This window comes from Xiphophorus couchianus, chromosome 20, assembly GCF_001444195.1.
Source record: "Xiphophorus couchianus chromosome 20, X_couchianus-1.0, whole genome shotgun sequence".
Classification (NCBI taxonomy): domain Eukaryota; kingdom Metazoa; phylum Chordata; class Actinopteri; order Cyprinodontiformes; family Poeciliidae; genus Xiphophorus; species Xiphophorus couchianus.
Genome location: NC_040247.1, coordinates 4,161,039 through 4,187,920, shown reverse-complemented (window position 1 = coordinate 4,187,920; position 26,882 = coordinate 4,161,039). Strand labels below are relative to the sequence as shown.

Sequence of the window (26,882 nt, the reverse complement as noted above, 5' to 3'; positions counted from 1 at the left end):
TATGAGATAACGAGATAAATTAACGTGTTCAGTTCGTTGCTAACTGTTAGCTGTTGGTTTTGTTCCAGTTTCCCTCCACAAACTCAGAAATTCGGACTTCCGGAAATTCGGAAGAGACTAACCTGTATTCATAGTTTCTCCCTGTGGACAGAGCGGGTCAAAGGTCAAGGAGAACATACCCTCCCTCTCTGTCGGCTGTGTGTGTGTGTGTGTGTGTGTGTGGAATGAACTGTCCCTCTGATCTGATCACTTCCTGTTTCTGGATTTTGATGCCGTCAGATCCAGCTGCTGCTCTAACAGCTGCAGTTGTTAGCGTTGGGATTTAAGCGCACACACACACACACACACACACACACACACACACACACACACACACACACACACACACACACACACACACACACAGTATCTCCAAAACATAATTCACTCCATACCTTTAAACCAAGGGTGTTCAAAATGGGGCCTGGGGGCCATCTGTGGCCATTAGGCTGATTTTTTTGCGGCCCTCTGAGCACCATTAAAGAATAAATTTAAAAAAATATTATTTTTAAATTAAGACGTACTAACAAAATGTTATGTGCAATACAAAGTGATAATTGTGTTGCTTGCTTTTCTTCTGTTGTCATGGTAACCAGGACCATGTGACAAAATGTAATGTTTATTGCTTGTTTCATAATTTAGTTTTATAGTTTAGTTAGGTAGGTTGGGACCATGAAAGCAGCAACAAAAGTCAAAAACTTCCTCAATTTATTTCTTTAGCAGAATCTCAAATGATTTTTATGTTTTTATACATTCAGAGAAAAGTTTTGCATTGTTGACTGATCCGTCTGTGTGGAATAAACGAGCGTTATGGCTGCTTATTAAAAATAAATATTGATTAATTCCTACTTTATTTATTATCCCTGACTTGAACGTTTCTCTGGAATAAAACCGATTTTTAGGGTCTTACAGCCCAATATAATAATTATTATATTATATTATATTATATTATATTATATTATATTATATTATATTATATTCAGTATAACTGCTTCCTTTGATCTTTTTGCCATTATTTAGTAAATCTGCAGTTTGATTTATTGTAAAATATGCTGAAGTTTTGTGTTTGTGTTTCTGCTCTCTGTGCGGTTCTGATGGACTCCGGGTTCTTCCGCTTTCTATCTGGATCCAGTCCAGGTTTTCCTCTGCTGACTAACTGATGACTTCCTCTGTTCAGACGCTTCTAGACGCCTGATTGTGACTCGGTTTTGTCTGATGGTTTATTTTAAGTTGAGAAGAACGGAAAATATTGGATATGAGTTGAAAAAGTCTCACCGTCGTGTCAGAAACGATCCACAGTGACTCACTGTGGTTCTTTGTTCTCTGCAGATGGGATTAGTTTGTCTATAAGTTGTTGTCGACCACAGCTCTCGTTTGTCATGCAGTCGTTCTCCTTTTTCTGCCACACTTTGGTTGAAAATAGTTAGAAACTGACATCCAACCGGCAGCATTTGGAGATGAGATCCTGTCATGAATCATTTCCAAGGTTTTGTTTTTTGAAGCTTTGGATGAAACACCTGAATCATTTGGTTCATCTGAACAGCTGCAGAACAAAAGCCTTTTAATCGACTTCATTGCAGGAGCAATTCATCATTGCAATCAATTGCATTTTAACTGAAAACTATTATCGACAAAATATGCAACATTTTCAATTCAAAAACCTTTTTACTTTTAAATTACCAAATAACTACCAATCAGAATCAGTTCTAGAATCGCACAACTGTAAACAGAATCAGATTAATTGCGTTAAAATCTATTATTATGTTAAATTAAAGGATTAAAGTTCTGGTTCTTATGAAAATATAAAATATAATCATTAAAATGTCTTTAATATCTGAGGAAACCGATTGCAGCGTTTACTCATTCATATGAGTAAATGGCGACAGTGGAGAGGAAAAACACAGCGTTACTCTGTGCAAGTCTCTACGGGTCTTTACGAGTCTTATCGGGCCTCTATGAGTCTTTATGGGTCTCTACGAGTCTCTACAAGTCTTTACGGGTCTCTATGAGTCTCTATGAGTCTTTACGAGTCTTATCGGGCCTCTATGAGTCTTTACGAGTCTTATCGGGCCTCTATGAGTCTTTACGTGTCTCTATGAGTCTTTATGGGTCTCTACGAGTCTCTACAAGTCTTTACGGGTCTCTATGAGTCTCTGAGTCTTTACGTGTCTCTATGAGTCTTTACGGGTCTCTACGAGTCTTTATGTGTCTCTACGAGTCTCTACGATTCTTTATGTGTCTCAGCGAGTCTTTACGTGTCTCTACGAGTCTTTGGGAGGATTTATGCCAACTTGTCACTGGCGCCCTCTACAGGCCCCAGCCGATAACTGCAGGCTGACTCTGAGCTTCATGCAGATGTTTCCAGATGAGGAAGTGAGAATCGCGTCTCGTTTCCTTCTGCTGCTCTCTGCTAGAGCAGCTTCCTCTCCGAGGCCGGACTCGGGTTCTTCATTCTGGGTTCTGGAAATATCTGGTCCGATCCAACCGAATGTTCGGTCTGGACTTCCCTCCATCTGTTCGAATTGTGGCAGGTTCTGGTGTTCAGCCGATTATTGTTTAAACCGTCGTGACAAAGGAGTTGGTTTCTGGTTTTCAGTTCATGTTCTGTTTACTTTTCTGGTTGTTTTTGTTTCAAATATTCAGCTGCAGTTAAAAATAATCAGTCAGCCATGTTGATTGTCGAGGAAATGAATTTGTTTTAAGGTAATAAATAACATTGTGGTTCAACAACATGACGGGTCAGTGTCCATATTTTATACTAAAGCTAAAAATATCTGAATATTTCAAAGATCTGTCAACCATATTTTGGCAATAATTAAAAGATTTTGAAATAAGTTCTCATGACTTTGACTCTTCAAGGTTCTGCAGCTTTCAGTGTACAAACCACAGGCAATCTTTGCTTCATTTAAGTTCATTTATTGAACAAATGTAGCTGAACAATAAATTGTCCCAGAAATTAGTGTCATAAACACTGATGCTCTTAATTTGAGTCCATTTTCAGCTAACATGAGCTAATATGAACTGGAACTGACAGATAATTTAATATCCATAAGAACAAAACAAAACAACCAAAAACAACAAATGAAACTGAAATAAAAACCAAACTCTCAACCAGAACGACAGATTCATGGACGGGAAAAGTAACTAAATTGACAGTTTTCAAACTTTTGTAAACAAAAAGTGCAAACTAACAAAATCACAATGTGAAAAACTCAAAGATACAATACAATCATCTATTAATTTCCTTCCACTTCGTAATTATACTTCTGCATAAAATCCCCCAGAAGTTGTTGAAGTTTGTGCTTGTTACACGATGAAGTTCTGCATCTTAGTTTCCATCCAGGAACAAAAGGCCCCATTTTTGGGTCTTGCAGCTGTACAATAACCAATATAGGCATATTGCATATCATCTAACTGATAACAACAATATTTTCTACCTCAACAACACTCAGCTGCAACACCAATCAGCTTTAAGAAAAAAAAAACAACACAACTAAAGACTAATTAGAAAGACTCGCCCTGGTAAACATGCAGCAACGACAGCGCAACACGATCCTAACCAATCAGAGTAAAACCCAAGATCTGCTGTTTCCACCAATACCAGAATCACCAAAATCAGAATCAGTGAGCAAAACTCACTGAACCAGCAGCAAAGACAAAAACACACAGAGCTAATTTCACGAAACTAAAAACATAAATTCAGTCCTATCTTTGCTGTGTCATCATCATAATCCATGTTAGAGTAAATATTTCCACTCATTGTCCTTGTTGTCACACCGATTTGATTCCTCACGATTTTCAACTTTTCTGTCTCCATGGATACGGCCTATGAACTCAAAGGACTTCCTTCTCTTTAGTGCGCAGCTGCAGCTTTCCGGCCATTTACGCATTTTCGCTCGTTGTGATTGGTGAATGATGTTGCTATGGTAGTTTGTAATCCCCCTCATCCTATTGGCTGTTGGATGTGTCAATCACCCAAATCAACCAATGGGCTGCAGAAAATCTGCCCCGTCGGCTCGATGCCCAGGACTGTGATTTTTATCAGTATTTCACTCTAAGATTGTTTCAGAAAACACTGTTATTAATTGCAAAGAATATTTATAGGAAGATATAAGTTGGGGGGTAAAAAATAAAAAAAGAGAGAAATTTGTAATTGCACACATGGTGCCAAAATGTCAACATTTGGAATGTTGGCCTGGAGTTTGATCAACTAAGATCAAATTAAAAATGTCTATGCTTCATTATTTATAATGAAATTTGGTCCAGTAAGTGATCAGAACCTGTACTGTGGATTACTAGAGCTTCTGGGTTTCAACTGTATGCTTTCAAGGAAAAGCCACATTACATAATGTATTCCATTAGAATTGATTATTTTTATTTTGCACTGTGTGCCATATGTATTTGCTCTTACTCAGTAATAGAAATGTTGATTTCTAGACCTTTATTCTGGAACCCGAACCAGAATAAGTTCCTGAGATATATGGAATTCATTTCAGCCCTAACATATTTATTTTTGCCTCTCTGGACATTTCAGTTTCCATGTGAGCAGCAGCTCAAAGTCACTGACAAAAGTGACATAAAAGAAATGAGAGACTTGAACTCTGGATTCTTTCCAATAATCTGATTAGATTATTTCCATGGAACGCAGCAGGAAAGTTGAACCATTAAAACGCAGCAGAGAGACGGTTAAATTGTTCTTCCCCTTTAAATCGCTCGGCACGCTTCGCTCCACGTGCCGAGCGCCGCCACGTCAGCCGGCCGGCCGGCCGGGCTCTGCAGAAACTTGCGTCTGTGTTGGTTTAAAGGGCTGCGGCAGCTGCAGGGCGCATGTTTCTGCAGCTGGAAGCTCTCCACAGACAGAAATGATGGTCGTCTTTTACCTTCTCGGTGTTTCTCTGAGCCTCTATGACCTCAGCAATAAAAACCTGCAAACTCGGCTACGATTACAGTTTGAAAAGGCTGAGCGACGAATCTGGTGTTTCTGCCAGAACAAAGTATTTTTGGACACAAAGTGTCTGATGGATGATTCATTTTAAGCCACATGAAACTCCTTCCTAAAGGCAGAAAGGCTATTTCTGGTTAATACCAGAACTTTATCAAACTTCTAAGCAGATCAGTTGGAGTTCAGCCCAAACAGACTGGAGGAAGTTTGGCTGCTGGGTTCTGTTACTAATGTACGTAAAATGCGGTCAGTATTCCACTAATATGGAAAAACACAATGCAGTGTTTCCATTAAATAAGACACACGATTAAAATCATGAATACGTCATTAAAGCCACGTAGCGCCGTAATGCAGCTGCTTCCGGTCGTCTTCTTCTTCGTGAGTTTCGCCTGCAGCGACATCGGGCTGTTGATCATGTGACTCCTATGATTTGAAAAAAGTGTTTTTGTTGCCATTTTGCGAAATAAACTAATTTCATCCCAGAGCCAACATTTTTTAGTGAAAGATGATTTTTTTCCCCAAATTGCAGTGTTTCCATTAAGCAAATTTATTTTCAAGATATCAAATCGCTCAGTTTGAATAAAAAGGCAGTTACTCGTCTCTTGGAGTATTTAGTCTAAAAGTGAGAGAAAGAAGCAGATTGAACAGTGGTTTCCTTTAATATAGTGTGTGTGTACTGGGATCAGTGGTGTGGAGCTCACAGCGTCAGGACGAGGTCCAGCATCATCGCCTCTTTGTTTGATTGATTTGATTGATATTTGATTCCAAAATTGGCTTTATTCCTTTTGAGGCATTTTTGTTTTACAGAATTATTTCCTCTACGCAACTGGAAAAACTTTTTTCTTTCTCTTTTTCTACTTTTGGGCAGTCGCTATGAAGTATTACCATAGCAACAAGGCTTTGTTTGTGAAACCAGGAGCAGCTGATTAGTATCTCAACAGCTCAAATAATATGTGAACTTTGACCCCAAAAAGTTTCCAACTGCAACATCTTTCTAAGATTTACAGATTAACTTCTTCCTGCTCACAGCATCACCATCTGAAGCGACTCCGGAGAGACTTTGATGAGTTTCCACAACATTTTATTTCCCTTTGAGATTAATAAAGTATTTCTGATCAGGTGAATATCTGGGAATCACAATCCAATGACTCAAAGAGGACTCAGAAAGTCGGTGATGCATCAGTTTCGCTTTCAGTTTCATCCGGTACGCCGAGCCAAAACTCTTAATTAAATCATGTAGAAGTGGAAGCTTCTCATGAGTCCAAAAACTCTGTGGAAGGACGACCTTTACGCAGTTCTTTGTACCTTATCAATCCTGTCTTTATTGCATCAGGGGGAAAGACTAACAGAACGGAAGCAGCAGAACCAGAACCACATCACTCAGGTTCTGTCCGTAATTCAGAACAGAGCCAACATATTCTGCTCATCCAGGACAGAAACCCAGAAGTCCCTCCTGTCGGTTCTCCAGGAGGACAACCAGGCATTCCCAGATCTCCAGACACTTCTGGGAATCCTCAGGGCCCCGTCCCAGGAACCCTCAGAGGGGATCAGATTTACAACCGCAGAATGGAAAGAGCTTCATCTTTCTGAACGCTGCTGCTAACAAAGATCTGATTTCAAACAGTTCTATAGAAAATCATAAGCTAAAGAACAAAGTAATTTAAGGTTACACTGCAAATAACAAGAAGCTCGACAAAAATACTAGGTTGTAGTGAAAATATCTTAGTACATTCAAAATAAGACAAAGCTTACAACTTACAATAAGATGTAGGAGTTTGTTTTAAATCAATAATATTGATGGATAAATTCCAGTTCCACTGGCAGATTATTTATTATAAGTGAAATAATCTGCAGTGGAACTAGTACTTAGATATATACCAGATATTTTATTGGAATATCTGGTATTATAAATATGAACTTTGATATATATTGGTAAGACTTTGTTTTTGCAGAGTTAAAGAGTCACAGGTCAGAGGTCAACCAAAGAAAATGAATTGGTTCTGGATTGAAATCAAAGAAAATGTGAGGAAGGCTGAAGAATGTGGCTTTAATAAATACCAAGAGGCTTTAGTTCTGTTCACACAGCAGAGATTCCTCCAGTTTTCCTCTCTGAGGTTTCTGTGGAAGTGGGAGTGGGTTTCTAGAGAGCAGTTTGACGTTAGCGCTGCACCTTAACCCCCAAGATTCTCATTTCTTCTATTCTGGGTTCGTATCTGCAGCCAACACATTCCCTCCTCAAATAGAGTCAGTGTGTGATTTCAGCACCGGCCCAGATTGTTTCCCCGCTGATGACACCATCGCTGCAACCAGCGACACCAGAGGTGCAGGAGCCTCAGACCAATCGGAGCAACCAACCAATCGGAGCAACCGACCAATCGGAGCAACCGCAGGAGACCGACCAATCGGAGCAACCGCAGGAGACCGATCAATCGGAGCAACCGACCAATCGGAACAACCGACCAATCGGAGCAACCGCAGGAGCTGCTGAAGGCCAGTCAATCAGAGCTGTTGGCGCCAGAATAGCAGGTCAGAGGTCACAGAGTGGAGCTCTCAAAATGTTTCGGTTTAACAGGATTGTCTCCTGATTCGTCATCTGCAGAAATCACACCTTGTTTGTGTTGTTTTGCTTTAGCATTCAGAATTAGGCAGAAATATGCAGAATTATGCCCGACTCTGTAGTTACGGTAAACAAAAGATCAAAGTAAACCTGAATAAAAGAAAATGACGGAAAGAAAGCAATCCTAAAGATTTATCTTTTCTCAAGACGAGACGGATGAAACCAAAATGTGTTTGAAATGCCTCGCACTGCAAAACACAAAATCTTACCAAGTATTTTTGTCTGTTTTTTAAATAAAATATCTTGTTAGTAACTGTTGAATAACTATTCAGCTTTTTACGTAAATAATATTTTTTTAGTATTGATAAAAATGATTTTGCTTCTAACAAAACATTTTTCCTTTTTGAAGTGAAATATTGTGTTAGTGGAAACAGGAATTTCACCAATATTAAGGAATTACTGACTTAAAGCAAACTTCTGCATGTTGCTGAATAGATACTGGTAGATTAGTTTAGTCATATTTCAAGTATAATTACATATTTGCACTGGAGACTAGATAAAAAAAAAACTTGGCAAGATTTTGTGTTTTGCTGTGTAAAATGGTACAGCATTGTAAAAATATTCCTAAAAGTAATTTTTTTCCAAAAAGTTACTTAGGAAAATGTAACTGAGTAAATGTACTCGTTTCCTCCTTTGCTGAGGTGGTTTTAGTCTGATGCTAACAGCAGGGGGTGAATACTTTTAGTAAACGATTAACTCAGTGACTGTGCAGCCAAACGACCTTCTGGCTCTGCAAACACTTCGTCACTGAAGAGGGAACCGAACCGTTCGCCTGCCAGCTGTCCTGCATGCCAGCTGCTGCCTCTGATTCCCAGAAGACGAACCGGTGAACCTGAAAAAGGAGGAGGAGCAGCGAGGAGGAGCAGCGAGGAGGAGCAGCGAGGAGGAGCAGCGGGTTCGTCAGGTTCTTGGGTCGAGTCCCAGCAGAGGAATGTGTGAGACTGCAGAGCCGCCAAATAAGGACTGGAGAGACTCCAACACTTCCAGGGACTGAGCTGCTGCTGCTGGAGTGGTGTGTGGGTGCGTGTGTGTGTGTGTGTGGGTGTGTGTGTGTGCCTGGAAAGCACTATCATGTTATCACTCATGACTGCTGGATGTTTTCCAGGTTAAATGTAAACTGTGGCCCATCATGACCATCAGAACTTTGAGCTTTTACTTTTTCCTGTAGTTCTTATAAATTCATTACATTTGACTTTTGACCTCCAAAAACTGCTTTTAAAAATCTTCTAACATTTGACTCTGTTTTCCTCCCGATGGTCTGGTCAACCCAGTTCTACTAGAACCAGAACTCCATCATCTGCTCCACCTCCAGCTGCTGTGGTTCTCTGAGTCAAACCAACCTGTTCCCCTCCTGGCCTGTGGGGGCGCTGCACCAAGAACCACTGAAGGAAACGACACAAAAACCTCTGAAGACACTGAGAGCAACTTCACCAGATGGAAACAAGATGGAGGCGTCAGATTTTAGCGGTTGGAGGATTTCTGTTTAGTCTTTGGCTAAAGACCAGGAGGCATTTCCGCTGCTAGCGGTAGGCTAACGCGTTAGCTTTGGTTGTATTTACCCAGAATGCCCTGCTCTGTAGTCCACTTCCTGCTTTTAGAGCGGTCTCCGGTCCGCTTGGTGTTCACATTCAAACTGAATCAGAGTTCAGTTCAACCGAACCCAGACCGAGGTTTGGAGGACCAGAGGTCAATTAGCATTCACACCTCACCAACCGGACTTTGACTAGACAGACCAGTGTTGGGTTAAACCAGTCTGAATTGGCCTGGTGGGAATGAACTCACACACACACAGGAACCCTGACACTAATGGATTAATAAAATCGAAAGTTAAAGTGATTATTCATGCCTCTCCCTCAGGCAGTTTTTTCCATTTTTATTTTTTCATAATTTTTGCTAATTCCTTTTGATTTACCCACAAAGTCTCTCTGATTGGTTGTTGTGCCACGCCCAGTTCTGATTGGTTGGTCCGGCTGCAGGACTTCAGATTTTCTAACTGCAGCGTCGGCCGTGTTGGACGAAGCTTCAGTCGCGCAGCATGAGATGTGCCATGAGATTTCTAGACGCGCAGCTCTATACACCAGTCCACATAGATCTGATGCAGCGTTTATGGTTTCTGTGAAAAGATTTATTAAGAATTCAGGTGAATCTAAATTGAACCGATTGAAAACGTCATCTGCAAGCTCTGTAGAAGACAAACAGTTCAATTCAACCGTACTGAACGATTCAAAGTGAAATACGTTTCTGCTAAAGCCCAGATAAAAAACTGTTAAATTCGGTTTATTGTTACATCAGCAAAAAAAAAATTCTGACACCGGAGTCTAAGGAAACCGGAGACTGCACGAATGGCAGTGCAGATTCGTGCACTGCCACAATAGATGATCAATATTATTGAGTTTGCACCAATCGCTGCTGCTGCAGCAATATCTCCTACCTCAGTAACCCATCCTACTTCAGCAATCTTTCCTACTGCAGCAATCTCTCCTGCTGCAACAATCATCCCTACTTCAGCAATATCTCGTACATCAGCAATCTCTCCAGCTGCAGCAATCTCTTCTAGTGACCAAGTGCCAGGCCACAATCAACTGGGCTGAGTAGCACTAGCGGCTAGCTTTTCAGCAACCCCTCATTAATGCCGAGGAAAGTTTCTGAGCTCAACTCAGTAGAAAATGTGTGGAAGTTGCTTCAGCGCCGGTTCTGCTCATCATCCCAACTCTACTGGTTCTTCTGGAAGGACCAGTCAAATGTCCACAAGCTGGTAAATTGCTGCAGAAACTGTGAACAAAGTGTTTTTCTTTACATTTATCCAAATATTGGTTTGGATTCATTAGTTTATTTTTAAGGACAGAATTAGACAAATTCTACCATAGAAAATTCAACTAAATAATTCAAAAGCCCACATTTATTATGGATTATGATGGTTGGGATCACGTCGGCGCTGGGCGGGTTCTGCTGACCGGATCGGAGCAAACAGCTCCAAACCACAAGAAGCTTCTAGACGAGCAGCAGAGAAACCGCCTCATCATGCGCCGTTCACATGTCTCATGTGACAAACCATGAAATACTTTTCTTCTTTGTAGAACTGAAGTAAAAATAGATCCACTCCTCCCAGTTTGTTCTCGGGGTTCCAAGAATCGTCCAGTTCTGGTTTCAGGAAGCAGCGGCTCCGAGCCGGAGCGTTTTCCCTCCACATGTTGTTCACATGTTGTTCACATGAGGGCGGCTGATCTGAAGGAAAATCCATCTGCTTTTTATTAATGCAGCGATTTCATGTTGAACAAATGTTTATGTTTTCCCTCCTGACTTTTCCTCTTTGAGTTTTTCAGATTTTCTTTAGTTTCTTTAGTATTAGAAGTATTTTCAGCTCCCTGTTGTTTCCCAGGGTTACCCAGATGTAACCCAGAATATCTTCTTATTCTCCTCGTTGCCACCTTCTGCTGTACCATCCACTCTCACCTGCATCACTTTTCTCATGAAGCTCCTTCAGCGTCACAGTATTTCACCTCCTCATTTTTACCCACAACTGGCCGGATTCTTGTCTTCTGTGGTTTTTCCCCAGTGCTGCCACAGTTCCAGTTATTTTGCCGTCTGCCTTCACCTCTCTGCACCTGGTCCAGACCTCAGGATAAAACCACCAGTCAGGATAAAATTCTCTTCAGTTTTTGGTTTCTTATCAAACACATGAGGCGCTGTTTGTAAAGTTACACAGTAAAAAATGAATCGTAGTATTTTCCTTTATTCAGCCTGTCAGTTAATACAGATAATGCTTTTATTTTTCAAAGTATTATTTTCACCAATTTAATCAGACCTTTATAAAGGAGTTTATTCAAAAACTTTCAAGTTAAATATTTAGTTAGTATGTTAAACAGTTAAATGGACACATTGTGCAAAATTCACTTTTTTTAGCCATTAAAAACAGTTTTTGTACTTTAAATATCCAAGAGTTCTGCACTGATATCTTCATTTTCATTTAACATTTTCATTTATTTCAGTTTGTTCATTTTTCTCTGTTGCCTTTAATGTTTTATTGCCTATGACATCACCACATCTGTTGTGGAAATGCTAAACAAGCTCATGATTTCCAGCTAATCGGGTTTGTGAATCCGCCATCTTTTTTTCCTTGCAGGGATTTTTTTAGTCCAACTTCAGTTCTGCTGAAGGTGTAAATAGAAAAGTCTAAATGTTCAGGGTTCGTCACATCGCAGCAGAGCCTCTTTCTGGACGGAGCCGTAAACCTGAGTGAAGATGAGCTACTGCTCTAACTGGGCCAGTACTGGTCTACTGGGAGGACTGGTTGATGCTTTTTCTCTGCCTGGTAATTAGAGCTCCGGTAACCATGGTGACTAATTACATCCTGGAGGTAAAAAGTCAACCTCAGCTAGCAGCTTGTACATCCTAAAAACATCAGACTAAACATCAGACATTTTGACTAAAAACATTTAGTCAAAATCATCAAATTAGATCAATAATATTGATTACTAATCAAAGCAGCTCCAAGCAGCTGGTTTTTAGCCTAAAAGGAGCTCAGGGTTTTGGCTGTTTTGCAGTTTTCTGGAAGTTTGTTCCAGATCTGTGATGCATAGAAGCTGAATGCTGCTTCTCCATGTTTGGTTCTGGTTCTGATGCAGAGCAGAACCAGAACCTGAACCAGCAGGTTGATCCAGCAGCAGATATTTAATCTGTTCAGTGATTTATAAACTACCAGCAGATTAAAGTCTCAGTGAAGGAATGCAGAACCGGGTGGTGTAGAACTAGTTGACATAGAGCCAGGTGGTGTAGAACTAATTGATGTAGAACCGGGTGGTGTAGAACCGGGTGGTGTCTCTGTCCTCCTGGTTCTAGTCAGAACTCCAGCAGCAGCGTTCTGGACCGTTGGGTTGTCAATCAGACCTGTGAAGACGCTGCTGCAGGAATCAAAGCCACTAAAGAGAAACTAAAGCCTGGATGAGTTTCTCTGATCTGAGACTTTAGTCCTCTGGTCCTGGAAATGTTCTGCAGCTGCTAGAAGGCCCACTGTGGAACCAGCTTTATGTGGTTCTGGAGGTCCGTTGAGGCCCCAGGAGCCACCTGCAGCTCCACTTTCTGTTTTCTGGGTTTTAGTTGCTTGACCAACAACTTCATGATATTGGTTTGCTTCTTCCTTCAGTCAGAGCAGAACTGAGCGACGAGTGCAACACTCTTCAGACTTGCGACATGCCGGGTCCAGAACCTTCTCGACTTTCTATTATTAAGCGGAAAGAGGAAGAGGGAGCCGGGCAGTTGGGGGTTCTGAGGGCCTCTTCCTGTTCCTGTTCCTGTTGCTGTCATGAATGAGCTGATTTCTCGTAGACAGAATGGGGAAGTGGAGGTCTCTCACATGCATGAATGAATGTTTGTTTCTCATAGGCTGGATGTAAAATGAGGGTTGAAGTTTCACTACCTTAGAGGTGCAAAAATATGTGAAGACGTGCAGAGAAACTGCATGTCTGGGTTTGCTGATGGTGGACTGGAAATGTCCTGCAGGTTTCAGACGAGTGTCGCTGATGGAACTCAGCAGCTCTTCAGCTCTGCAGGGCCGAGGGATTGCTGCAATACAAAAACATTAAAACTTACCAGGTAGTTTGGTCTATAGTATCTTATTACACATGAAGTAAGACAAAACTAACCTCTAAGTAACTTTTCAGTAACATTTAGGAGCTTGTTTTACGACAGTAACTCTTGAATATTAAAGAATTTGTTTTACTGGCAGATTTTAAAAAACAAATTTTCCCCATTAACTAGTACTTTTTCTAAAGATTTTGTGTTTTTGCAGTGCAGTGGATGGATTAGCTCTTTGGGGTCGAACTGACAAAGGGAAGTTTACGGTTCAAACTCGTAGGAGACATTTTAACTCATAGGGCTGTATGTAAACATTTGACCAGGCATGTTGCAGTTAGGGCCAGGACCTTCATATGTTAGGCAATTAATTACATGGATTTTAACAAGCTGTCTGTGGGCTGCCACCGTATCGTGGTGGAGGGGTTTGAGTGCCCCAGTGGTCCTAGGAGTGTAGGGTCACCCAAGACAGACAGTTTTGAGTGAAGCTTGTTCCGCTCCTTCATTGTCGATGCGGATTATCAGAGTTGTGGCCATTAGGTTGTCAGTGCCTGTCGTGGAGGCTATCCTAGAACCCATTGGTGGAAACCTTTGGTGAGGGATGCTGTCAGGCTGAAGAAGGAGTCCTATCAGGCCTTTTTGGCCTGTGGGACCCCAGAAGCAGCATACGGCTCGATTGGTTGCTGAGACAAAAACTCAGGTGTGGGAGGAATTCAGAGAGGCCATGGAGAAAGACTTCCACAAGGCTTCAAGATTTCAAGGCTTCAAGGCTTCTGGGCTTCGAGGCTTCGGGGCTTCGGGGCTTCGGGGCTTCTGGGCTCCGAGGCTTCGAGGCTTCGGGGCTTCTGGGCTTCGAGGCTTCGGGGCTTCGGGGCTTCAAGGCGATTCTGGTCCACCATCCGGCGCCTCAGGAGGAGGAAGCAGTGCAGCACCAACACTGTTTATAGTGGGGATGTTCTGCTGCTGACCTCCACTCAGGATGTTGTGGGCCAGTGGGCAGAATACTTCAATGACCTCCTTAATCCCACCAACATGCCTTCCATTTACTGTTGTAAATCCAACTCGCAGCTACATCCGCTAACATTCACAGTGAAGCAGCTTCTCTAGGTTCATTTCTGCTGCAAACAATCTGATTGGACGCTGGAAAAGACTGTTGTTGTGTTCGAGTTGTGCTAAAAGCAGTTAGCCTACCAGCAAAGTTATGCTAGACTAAAATAGCATTCAAGCTAACATGCAGCAGCTAATGCTAATGTTAGCATCCACAGTCCACATTTGTGAAGAAGCTCCTTGAATGATCAGAGAAACTCTGGAAAGTTGAACTTTGCTTTAATCTGATGGCTGGTTGGTTATTTTATGTTTTATTTAGTTTTACACACGCTGCACTTAACACCATTAAAGGTTTGTATACAATCTGCCCCCTAGTGGCAGTTCTTAGAATTTAAAGAAATCATTTAAAGTCCAAAGTGAACATGGGGAGAAAGCTGAGGGGCATTTCTGTGGGAAGGGTTTCTGAAACATTTATCTGCTTCCATGGAAGTTCTCTGTGTGTGTCTGTGTGCGGGTGTGTGTGTGGGTGTGTGTGTGTGTGAGAATTTACTCTTTATTAGGCCTCTCCTCCTGTGCAGGATCCTCTGCAGATCTCTATTCTGCCCTTCTGGCTGCTGCAGGCTTTAATTAGGCCACCGGCTCCTGAATGAGCTTATGCTAACTCTGCTGTCAATCAAGCTCTGCTCTGGGCTTCACTGCCTGCTGCTCTGGAAAATAGTGGAAAACATTTCCTCCTGAAACATCCGTCCATCTCCAGCTGTTCACTGTGCTTGCAGTTCAACAGTCGCCTTCCTCATTGCGTCGGTTTTTACTCAGTTGCTGTCAGATCCTGCTGCTCAGTGTTTTGTTTTTTCAATTCTTCGGGTCGTTTTGGTTTTTTGAACTCGTTTATTTCTGCTCATTTTGTCTGAAGTGAATCTGCAGCATCAGAACTCCACCGGCTTCATTTGGGCTTCAGGAAACTTTCTGTCTCCGACCAGCGGGAACAAACTCCTGAAATGTCTTCCCCTCATTCCTCCTAAACTACGGCTCTCCGCATAATGACAGACTAAATGTTAGCGCCGCAGCGCTGTAAATAAATCCACCGCACTGCAAAAACACTAAAAAACTGCTGGGAACATTCTAGTAATTCAGTTTTTCATCATTTCAAGAGACTTAAAATATTTTCAATGCAGACACAAAGACTGCAGAGAAACAAGGCTTTAGACAAGCAGGGCCTCTCGGATTCGGGGTGCTGCAGCAAAAACTCCTCTGAGAAAATAAAACTCAAAGTTCTGGAAGTTCTTTGGCTGAGAATCTTGTTTGGGAACTGAGCGTTACAGTATGTTTGTAAAAGGCTGGTTTGACCTGCAGCAGCAGCAACAGCAGCTGCAGCAGCTGATGTGGCCTGACGTGGTTTGGGTGGAGGTTTCCTCCCAGCATTCAGAGCGACTCCATCAGCTGCCGGAGGACGAGGCAGGAAGAGAGGCAGGCGGCCGCGCTGCATTCCTTCTGGGAAACAGCCTTCATGTGGTGTGTGTGCGTGTGTGGGCGTGTGTGTGTGTGTGTGTGTGTGTGTGTGGCTGTGCAGGGTGTGTGTGTATGTGTGCTCAGCATGCTGCAGGGACTCATTAAGCGGCTGCAGCTTTGCCAGGAACTGGTAAAAATGCATCCTGCTGCATTTCCCCAGAGCTGCATGTTGCAATGAATCTACAGTTTTTACAGATGAACACATTTCTGGTTTCTTCTCTCTGAGGAGTTTAAATATTACTGGATGATCAGAAACCTGAACATGACCCCCGACCCCTGAACATGACCCCCGACCCCTGAACATGACCCAGACCTTGATAGACGGACAAATGAAAAAACATTCAACACTTTTCAGTTTTAGATCCTTTTCTTCACTGAAAACAGAAACGAATAAAAGATCGAAGCCAACAGTCATCATCATCATCATTATCATTATCATCATCATCATCACCATCATCATCATCATCATCACCATCATCATCATCATCATCATCATCATCATCACCATCACCACCATCATCATTATCATCATCATCATCATCATCATCCATCCATCCATCATTCATTCATATCTTTAATTTTTTCTTGTCTTTTTGCCTAAAGATGTGAAGTCTGTCTGTCTTTCTGTCTGTCTGTCTGTCTTTCTGTCTGTCTTTCTGTCTGTCTGTCTGTCTGTCTGTCTGTCTGTCAGGATGAAGCTCAGCTTCATATCAGAACTCGTCTCTTGTTTCAGTTTGAGTTTCTCATGAAAACGTTTTGTTGTGTTTAATCTGTTTCCAGCTGATGTCTTTCTGTGACGGAGGAAGACAGGAAACCTGAACCTCGTCCTTCCACGTTTGGCGCTTTTAGAGAAACGTGGTTCATTTCTTCTCGCTGTTTGAGGTGAAGCTGATGAAACGTGAGGAGCTGTTTCAGTTTCTGTTTCTCTGGTCAGTTTGTGGGAACAAATCGCTTCTTCCTGTTGTTTTATATTCTTCAGTTCCTCTTTCCCACGCTGTCAGCATCCCTTCATTCACAACTTTTCTTTTCCTCCATGATGTTTCTTCTTCCAGAAGGCTTCCTAGTTTATGCTCTTAAATATCATAAACTGTCATAAAAACATTTTCTTTTCTTTCTTCTCCTGACCAGCTTGTTGGGATCTGCAATGAACTTCTCTTCAAACTTCAATGGAAGCTTTGTGGTCGACTTTGGGATAAATGTAACGATTTCAAAACAAAGAGAGTCAGGTTTTACAGTGTGTGCATCTGCAGCAGAGGAGTCAACCTGGTTCAGAGCCACAAATTTCACCGGAGCTTTTCAAGAAACACATCTTATAATATTTGATAAACATTTACTACAAATCTATTGTCATTTTAAACAACTATTTTATTGCTCTTTTTAGGTTTTAAAAGAAAGAAAAAATTGTAATTCAGTCGTTTGATTGCAACTTGTTGGAGCTTAGATGCTGAAGGCGGCCATTCATGGCCTAATCAAAGTTCAGGAAGTCTGTGACAAGACTTGGAAATTGAGGTGCAGCTGAGCTATTTTACAAAGAATGAGTAAAAATGAGTCTAAATGTACAAACTTTACATTTAACACTGCAAAACTTTTTATTTTGGTCGAGTTTCTAGTGTAAATATATTAGTTCACTTAAAATAAGACAAAACTAACTTACAACAGTTATAAGTTATTTGTATTTGCAAGATATTCTAGCTTTTTCTAAGTCAATAATTCTGGATTAGTGAGTTTAAAAGTTCTTCTAGCAGATTATTTCACTGACAAAAACTTTTTTATTCCATAAATGCAAAAATCTGCCAGTGGAACTAAAACTTATTCCCCAAAACTGTTAAGGAATTATTGGCTTAAGACAAGCTAATATATGTTGCCCAATAAGTTAGTTGTAAGTTATTTGTCTGCTTAAATCAGGTGTGTGTGTGAGGGGGGGTGCGTGTGTGTGAGCATCAGTTGTGTGTCAGGACAGATAAGGGAATCTGCGCTGATAATCACTGTAATCCAGAGGCTGCTCAACCCTCCCGAGCTATCAGCCCGTCTGGACCAGAACTGAGTCACTGAAACAGCAAGAAGCTGCTCACAGATACACACTATCTGCTGCTGCACCTGCTGCACACACACACACACACACACACACACACACACACACACACACACACACACACTGCTCTTACATCCACTGATATCATTCCTCAGATTAAATTTGGTTTTGTCCATTTTGCTTCAGCTTCTGTTTCATTTGAGAATATTTATTCTTGCTGATAAAAACCTCAATTTTAATATATAATGTTTGCCTTTTGGGAATTTTCATGATTTCTTTTGGCCTATTTCCAAAATGGGAAACACAAGAAAACATAACATTTAAGTGTCTTAAGGAGAAACAAGAAAACTGTTGAAAGTTTTAAAAAAGACAAGGATCCACAAAATTCTTTACTTTTCATTTTTTTAAATTGTTTTTTCCCTGATCTCCATAAATTCATTTATTTTTTAATATTTACTTTTGTTTTTGTCTTCATGTTCATTTGCTCATATTCAACCTGCCTGTTCAGCAGAGAGGATAAAACCGACAGACATTTATTTTCATTTTATTGTTATCAGCTCTTGGCCATGAAAACCCCTGGGGGGTAAAACTGATTGCTCAGCTGATTATTGGTGCGGATCGATGGTTAATTATCAGGTTTTTAAGGAAACATCCAAACTTGGAGGAAATTTGATCTTTTTAGTTGCAGCTCATCAGCAGCTGAGAGGTCAGAGGTCAGAGACAGACTGATGCATCCTAAATGCACAAAGTGGCGTTCTCACAGGTCCTTCCCGTTAGCATCTGTGCTAGTGAAAGTTTTTGTGTTTTCATCAAACTCGATGGCATCATACAATAGTTTTTGTTTAAATCATTTCAGAAACATGATACATTTTACTCAGCTCTAATTAACTACAAAATTTACTGTACAGTCCTTTATGTTTTATTTTCTGTATAAGGTAAAGTAATTTTATTTCTATAGCACATTTTCAGTATAAAGGCAATTCAAAGTTCTTTACATGAATTAAAAGGAAATACAGACAAAATAACAGACCAAAAGAAAGAGTAAAAGAAGAAAAGAAGAATCTAATGTTGATCTAAAGTATATAAACTAGATACTGCTGTTCAGATAAATATACGTAAAAATAAAAGCTACATGTTTCTGTTCTGGAAGTAGTTTTTCTTTATTGTAAGTTGGTTCTAATTCTGGGTTGCAACAATAAGAGTTTCTCTGCATAGTAATCTAAAAAGTATGATATTGGTCTAAAAACTGAGTACTACACAATTTCTAAAAATACTGATCAACTAGAATAATCTAAACCGTGTAGTATAGTATAATCTGCATTCTCCCAGCACTCTGCAGCATTCCCTTGTTTTTATATTTTTATCTATTTCTGTCCCTGTTTAATAAAACATTTCGTTTTCTACATGCCAAACAAACATGTCCACATTAACTTGCTAATTCCCTAAAAGCAGATTTTCGTGGATGTTTCTTGATTTGGACTCGGTGTAACGTCATGTTGTTGATTTAATAAATCAACTTTTGACTCGGCTGGAACAAGAAGATTTTCAGTGAAATGATCCACAGATGTATCCTGGCAGAGCCATTCAGTCTGCCAGCAGGTTGAGCTCACTGTTCAGCGGCAGTACCGTGCTCTGCCTGTAGGTGGCGCTTTATTCCACTTATTTTCTCCTCCATGAACCTGATAGAGCAGGTTCATGGTGACCGTTAAATCAGCGGCTGCTGACTCTGAACGGGGTGTGTGTGTTCACCCTGCTGCAGCAGCTGCTGCAGCAGCCATGCAGCCCACCTGCCCAGCTGCTTGGTGTCCAGCCCTCATGAATTACAAAGGAGAAAACAGTCCGTTGGTTTCCGCGTGTGGATGACGTCACGGCTCATTATGTTCAAATTTGTGACTGAATCACATGAACAGTGAGAATCGGTTCACTGGAGTATCAGTGAATGTTCAGAGTATTTAGTGCACGTGGCTCCACTGGCAGCATCGAGCTCACGTGAAGAGAGGCTGATCTCACTCCCTTTGGCTGCTCGGCCTGTTACGTAACCCTCCGCTGCTCTGCTGGCTCAGTTTCCACACCGGAAGTGATCAGAGGAGAACATGGCCGACCCCCGTTAGGCTGTGAGCTCCAGCAGGTCAATAAAAACCCTGGAAATGTTTCAGTTTAAGGTCTTCAGACCTGATCCAGGCACACCTTTATAGAGACATACATGTATATCGGTTATAGCTATGGCTGCCATATTGGGAGTGGCATTATTTTTGAAGACATAACCAGCACACTGCAAAAACACAAAATCTTGCAAAGCGTTTTTTGCCTAGTTTCCAGTGGAAATATCTTAATACACCTAAAAGAAGACAAAACTAATTTACAAGTAACTTTTCAGCAAGAAGGGAGCTTGTTTTAAATTAATAATTCCATAATATTGATTTTAAAAGGATTTAATTCCAACTGGCAGATTTTTCAGTTATAATGAAACATTTTTTCCCATGTTATAAGTGAAATAATCTGCTAGTAGAACTAGAACTTTTTTAAATCAAAATTAAGAAATTATTGACCTGACTAAGATGTTTGGACTAGAAAGTAGACCAAAAATACATGGTAAGATTTTATGTTTTTGCAGTGCAGAGCCCTGCTTGAAAAGATTAATTCAAGCTGTGATAGTCTCCTGTTTCAAACCAAATATGTAAAAAATTATAAATACAAAAGGCATTTCTTAAAGAGCAATCACGCGAGCAATTATAGGGCATAACTGAATATTGTAAGCCAGTGGTTCCCAAAGATTTTCTGGGCCCCCCTATGAATTACAATAAAATCCCCCCAAAAAGGAAAAAACATCAACTGGGCTCACACATCGTTCAACCAGACATAAACCTAAACACATATTTAATTTTCAAACTCCACTGAAGTTTATTTCACACTCCAGGTTGCAACAAAACAAACAACAAACCATCTTTACAGTGAAACACTTTTGTGTAACTGGTTTCTTTTTCCATTCATCCATACCACTTCCTGCGCCCCCTATGCAATGACACTGCGCCTCCCCAAGGGGGCGCGCCCCACACTTTGGGAACCACTGCTGTAAGCCTTTCTTATGGGGCATCGTACTCTCTGCTTTAATATAAGGCTTTTGTGATGTTTTTCTATATATCTTATTATCTTGTTTTGAAATATCTGAAGTTTTATATCTTTTCCTTAAGGATAGAAATGCACCACAAACCTATGATGTAAACAGAAACTTTCAGTAAGTAGGAAAGAAATAAAAATACATCCACACTTGGACTATTTCTGGGTTATTGTCGGGGTAATGAGTCATCTGACAGTTTTGATTGTGTCTGTTTTGTGTTGGTCTGAATGGTTTAAAGGGCCGTTTTCATGTACAGTTCCATCTCAACCTTAACAGACATAAACATGCAGTGAATAAATGGTTTTTCAATCAGTTTTTTGCACCAAAGAGTTAAGAATAATGGTTACATTAATGATTCTCTAAATTGCATAATGTTCAGTGGCATGTCCTCTTCTCAATGTTGTTTTCAAGGATGGCTCCATCTTCTTCTATAAATATGTATATATGTGAAATTCCCATCAGGAACATGCATTTGTGATTGCATACAAATAGACCAGCAAATATTGCAGTAAGCTTATTGCAAGGGAACACAAAATAAATTTCCCCATGTCATCTAGAGGGCTCTGTAGAAATTAACTGGAATGGCTTAATTTGTATTTTGCTGATATTTGTCATTTTCACCTTTCTTGATTGCCATTATTAGTTTTAAAATCACTATAAAATGTATCACATGTAATTAAAGGTAAACTTTTGAATCCTCTTTATTATAAGAACCCAGTTTAGAATAACTTTTCTTCTTTGCCTGTCTCAATATGGCGGCGGCTCTGCCGTACAGGTTCTGATGGTCGCACGCAGGATGGACTGGATGGACCAGCCGCTTTTTCACAGCTTCGCCCCACGTGTTCACTTTTTGCCGCCACGACTTTCTCAGAAACCGAGTGACCCATATATCCCTCCGCGGTAGTTCCGCTTCACGGCCGTTTTTACGCACTTTGCGCTAAATGTCGGCTTCTGCGCCTGGACTTTATCCGCAAAGGGGCCCGCTGCGGTTATTTAGGCGGCACTTTGGCTCACCACTAGCAGCTTTTTTGCTGTTTTCTGAGTTTTCGCGGGTTTTTCATTCGTGGCGGAAGGATACCGTAGCGGCGGTACATATATCCGTTTTCCAGCCACACCCACAGTGTTGTGCCGCTGCAGCGTAGGAGGAGACGTGGGCCCTCTGTGGGACACGCAGGACACACAGGACCGGACCCTCGCGGATTTCCACACAATGCTGCCGTGTTCCAACTTTCATTTTACACGCAGAAAGTTTCATTTAAGCAGAAACATTTAAGAGCACGACCACTCCGCGTGGATTTTATTGGATAATTTCAGTTTCCCCCGTTTTCTTCATTGAGAATTCCTCCTTTTAACTGCCGACGGTAAGATTCTGCATGCGTCTTTAATTCAGTTTCTGTGAGTTTTCAAGCACGCAGCATGCCGTGCACGTGACGCGTGGCTGCGTGGCTGAGTGGCTGCACGCTCCCGGACGGTGAAAGCCGGTTTCACATGTGGCTCCGCAGCGGCGCGTCAGCGTTTAAATGCCCCGCTGCTGATGTGCGTTAGGCTTCATTCACCAAGACCTTTTAAAGGGAAACTAATATTTCCCTTACACGACTCCTCTTGACGCCAACACAACCAGTTGTTGTTATTATTTATTTTTATTATTTATTTTTTTAAAGAAAAAGTTGCAGAAAATAGTTTTTATGTTTTTGCTCCGCTGTAAAAACTAAAGTTGAGCAAAAACAGTTTTTTTTGTTATTGTTGGGTGGAAAATGGAGTGCACTAGTTGTGCCGGGCAGCTTTAACTGCCCATGCTGCTGCTTTGTTCCCCGCTGGTTCCGACCCAGCGGGAAGCCCACTCCACGCTCAGGACCAGTAGAACTGGTTTGGGTCCGCTGGGTTCGGTCTCACTGAACCGGAACCGTCAGTCTCTTGTTTTTGTTTTTTCTGGTTTTGTTGGTTTAAAGTTTCGGGGGAAGAAAACCAAAGTTTTTGCCTCAACTGTTCTGTGACGTCATGGTGCGTAGAGAGGGGGGCGCTGGGAGTAAAGGGGCGTGGCCAGCGTGATGTAAACAGGTATAAGAAGCGCAGATGGTCCAGGGGGGTTTCAGTAGGAGACAGCGGCTGAACTTTAACTAGGCCGGCTCTATTTTCTGGATTTTCTTCTCAGGCTTCTGGACCCAAGATGTTGACCAGTTTGTCTCCGGACTGGCTGAACTCGGAGCCGTTCATGTTTGAGGACGTGCAGAGCCTGATGGAGATGGACTACCCCACCTCGCCGCCGTACTACCCCCCAACGCCGCCGCGCTCCCCCCCTTTGAAACCGGGCCAGGCCAAGCCGCTGTCCAAGGAGGACCAGCTCAGCTTCATGTCCGACATCCTGCTGGAGGACCAGGACCTCCAGCTGCTCAACTGGACCTGCGATCTGTTCGGCTCCGCCGAGCGCGACGGCGACCCCCGGACGCCCCCGGACGAGGCGGCCGACGACGCCCTGTGGCACTGCATTTCGGAGAAGCTGGATGAGAAGCTGTCGGTGCTGGGCTCCAGCCCGCTGCTGTCCGCCATCGACACCAGCATCTTCGAGGACCTGGTGGGCTCCACGCTGGACTGCCACGACCTGATGGCGGCCGCGCCGGAGCAGCGCCAGGCGCCGGACCAGGTGGCCCCAGAGGTCACGTCAGACTACGGCTCGGCCGGCGGGGAGACCTCCACGTCTTCTAGCGACTCCGGTGAGTCCGGCCGACTTCCTGTCTGACCTGGCTGCCAGCTGCACACGTTACACTGCAAAAACACAAAATACAACCAAGGATTTCTGTCTGCACTGCAAAAACACACACCGTCGCACCAAGGACTTCAATGTAGTTTCTAAAGCTTCGCCTGAAATAAACTAACCTTAAAGTAACTTTTCTGCAAGACACAGGAGCTTCTTTAGTGCCATTTATTCTTGAATAATAATTAAAATATTTTTTTCACTCATTAGAAATTTACCCCAAGTTATAAGTATAAAAATCTGGCAGTTTATTTAAAACTTGAAGGATTATTTACCTAAAACATATCTTGCTGTCATTACACTTTAAATGAGACAAAACTAAGATATATTTGGACAAGAAACTAAACAAAAAATACTTTCAGATTTTGTTCCTGCAGAAATCATTAGCAGCTGAAAGGAGGCTGGTTGCTCACTGCAGCAGGTTAAAATAATTTTGGATTCAGTGGTTCTACCCGACTTTACAACTTATTGAAGAAGGATAACTTTATTCCATATCAGAATAAGATCTAGCTGCTCTTTCTAAATTAATATCTCAACCAGTCAGCTGTGTTATAACATGCCCAACCCACAGGGGGCAGTGCAGCGGTCAGCCAATCGGATTGCTTCAAAACAACCATGACTTCCTGTTGGGAATTAAACATGGCGCCAGAAGGTCAATTAAACTATTTTAGTAACCGATGAATTAACTGGAGTATACAGACTCAATAAAGACAAATTGCTGAAAAAATGTTTTCAGAAAAGTAATTAAGCCAAAACTACAAAAAGTACATGTTTTGCATTTAATATAAATAAACTAACTTGTCTAATTTTGATTTAGCCAAAACTCAGAGGCAGTTTTATTTTCACCGGGTTCAAATTCAAAGCAACACTACGACCTTATTGCATTTTAGGAAATAAAATGTTTTTCTTATTTGAAAAAGGAACTTGCTTATTTGCATCTTTATGTCATAAAAAAAAGACTTGAATAAAAAATCTGTGTGCCAATATTTTAAGATTGGCAAAATAATCAATCAATAAATAAACTTTATTGCAGCTGCAATAAAGTTGAGCAACAAGTTGTCCGTTGGGAGTTAAAGAGTAAATGCTGCTGCATTATTTGTTGACCCTAAATCTCCATAAACAAGTTTTCGTTTTTTAATCTCCACTTTGATCAGTTTTTATTTTATTTTTTTTTCTGAAACTTTTATGAAATGTTAGCCAACGGCGTTTGGTGCTAACGTTTGTCCTCCGCTCCGTTTCCCCACAGAAGAAGAAATCGATGTGGAGTCGCTGGAGTCCGTGGGCTCGTCCAACCCGTCGCCTGCAGCGCCGGCCGCCCGCCGCCTCAACCCGGAGGAGGAGCAGCGCGCCATCCAGCTGCAGCACAACTACGCCGCTCCGCGCCCCGCCTCGCCGCCGCCGTCCGCCCACAAGCGTTGGCGAGGCGCCGACAGCTCGTCGCGGACGCATCACGCCACCGGCAGCTCCAGCTCGCCCTCTTCCTCCTCTTCTTCCAGAAGCTCGTCGGAGGACGAGGAGGAGCGGCGGCGGACTCACAACGTCATGGAGCGCCAGCGGCGCAACGAGCTGAAGAACTGCTTCCTGCGCCTGCGGGACAAGGTGCCGGAGCTTTCGCACAACGACAAGGCGTCCAAGGTGGTGATCCTGAAGAAGGCGCGGGACTGCATCTACGGCCTGGAGGTCGAGAGTCTGCGGCTGCGGTCGCGCAGGGACCGGCTGCGCGCCAAGCAGGAGGAGCTGAAGGCCCGGCTGGAGCAGCTGCGCAGATAATGCAGCGGGCCGGGGGGCTGCAGCGCCGCAGACTGAGACGCACACAGACAGAACCGTCTCTGCTGTCTTTTCCCCCTCCGGACGCCAAATTGGAGCTCGGTCTTCCCAGGGAAACTTGAATGTTTCAGGATGTCTTGCGGCGCCCCAGTCGGGCCGGTTCCAGGAGAAACCCAGTGACTCAAACTCAACATTTGTGTTAAAGCGACGAACTGGACGGCCGGTTTCCCCTGTATGATGGAAAAGACGTTTTCTACGCAGAGGTCCTCCTCGTCAGGTTTTATCAGGCTTCAGCAGGTTCTAGTTGGTTGGTCCTGAAGATCCAGTTAATTTAAAACTAGTTGCCTTCTGTGTGTCATGAACTGTTCGGTTAAAAGGAATGTTCAGCTGCAGCGGCGGGTGTTAACCAGAAGGCAGGGATTTGAGTTTATTTTTGTTCCTCTACATAAATGTTCACACACCTACCTCCACCTGGCTGCAGTTAGGTCTTTCCTTTTATTGTACATATTTGTAAAAGTTTTTTATTGAAAATAAATTATTTTGGTAGTTTGTTTTGAATATTTGGAGACAAAGCACCTTCTTCAAAATGAAAATAAAATGAAATATCAGATTTGAGAACTTTGTGTTTGTTTTTTTGACTTGCTGAATGTATAAAGTGTCTTTATAACCAACCCAGAACTAACTTAATTATATATATATATTTGAGGACTTTAATATCTGGTGTAAATATCCTTTTGTGTTCCACATTGGAGATGTTCAGACGAACATCAACACATTTGGAGTCAAAGTATTAATATAAACATTTTAATACTGTACAGTAATGGGGAAAAATTACAAAATACTGTACATTTATCAAAATGGCATACTGCAAAGGAATGAGCAGTTCAGTTGGACAACTTTTTAAAAAAAATTATTAGCTATTTATAGCTAACACATATTAGCTATAATCAGTGATAGCATAGTTTGAAAAAGTAACTAATTGGATTACTGATTACTCATTGAAAAAGTAACTTGGATTACTTTATTTGGAAAGTAACTAAGTTACATTAAAAGTAACTTTTTTAGTTACTTTCAGCAGCTGCTAACGACGCTTCGCCTCCTGTGAAAATCACATTAATCTTTGCCAAAACTTAACTAAGTTATTTTATAAAGTAACATCAACAATGTGTCTCCACTGGTAATGTTGAACTGAAGGGGAGATTGTTTACTGGTTACAACAATACAAAAAATCTTTAGTAATTTGAGTTTGTTTCTGTGTTTCTATTGTCTGGAAACCTATAAATAGGATTTTAGGCCCCCTTTCCCCTGCCCCAGCCTCCAGGTTCTGCGTTACGGCCCTGTGTTTGCTGTCGCAGCGCAGCGCTCCACAACTCAGCTGGCTGCACAGATTTGTGACACTTAGCTTCATATTAATAATTATAATGCTGTTTAGGTGCACAACTTTACGGACTCGTTCATTTGTGGCCGTTTTCACGTTTATTGCGCTGT

At 41.9% G+C, this 26,882-nt stretch overlaps 1 protein-coding gene across 1 annotated transcript; it reads left to right on the top strand.

Moving 5' to 3' along the window:
• Positions 1-21,981: 21,981 nt before the first annotated feature.
• On the top strand, positions 21,982-25,940 carry mych (myelocytomatosis oncogene homolog). The gene is made up of 3 exons (XM_028003762.1): positions 21,982-22,236; positions 23,028-23,586; positions 24,874-25,940. Exons 2-3 carry the CDS (start codon positions 23,043-23,045, stop codon positions 25,395-25,397), a joined length of 1,068 nt encoding a protein of 355 aa, XP_027859563.1. The 5' UTR covers positions 21,982-22,236; positions 23,028-23,042; the 3' UTR covers positions 25,398-25,940.
• Positions 25,941-26,882: the final 942 nt, after the last annotated feature.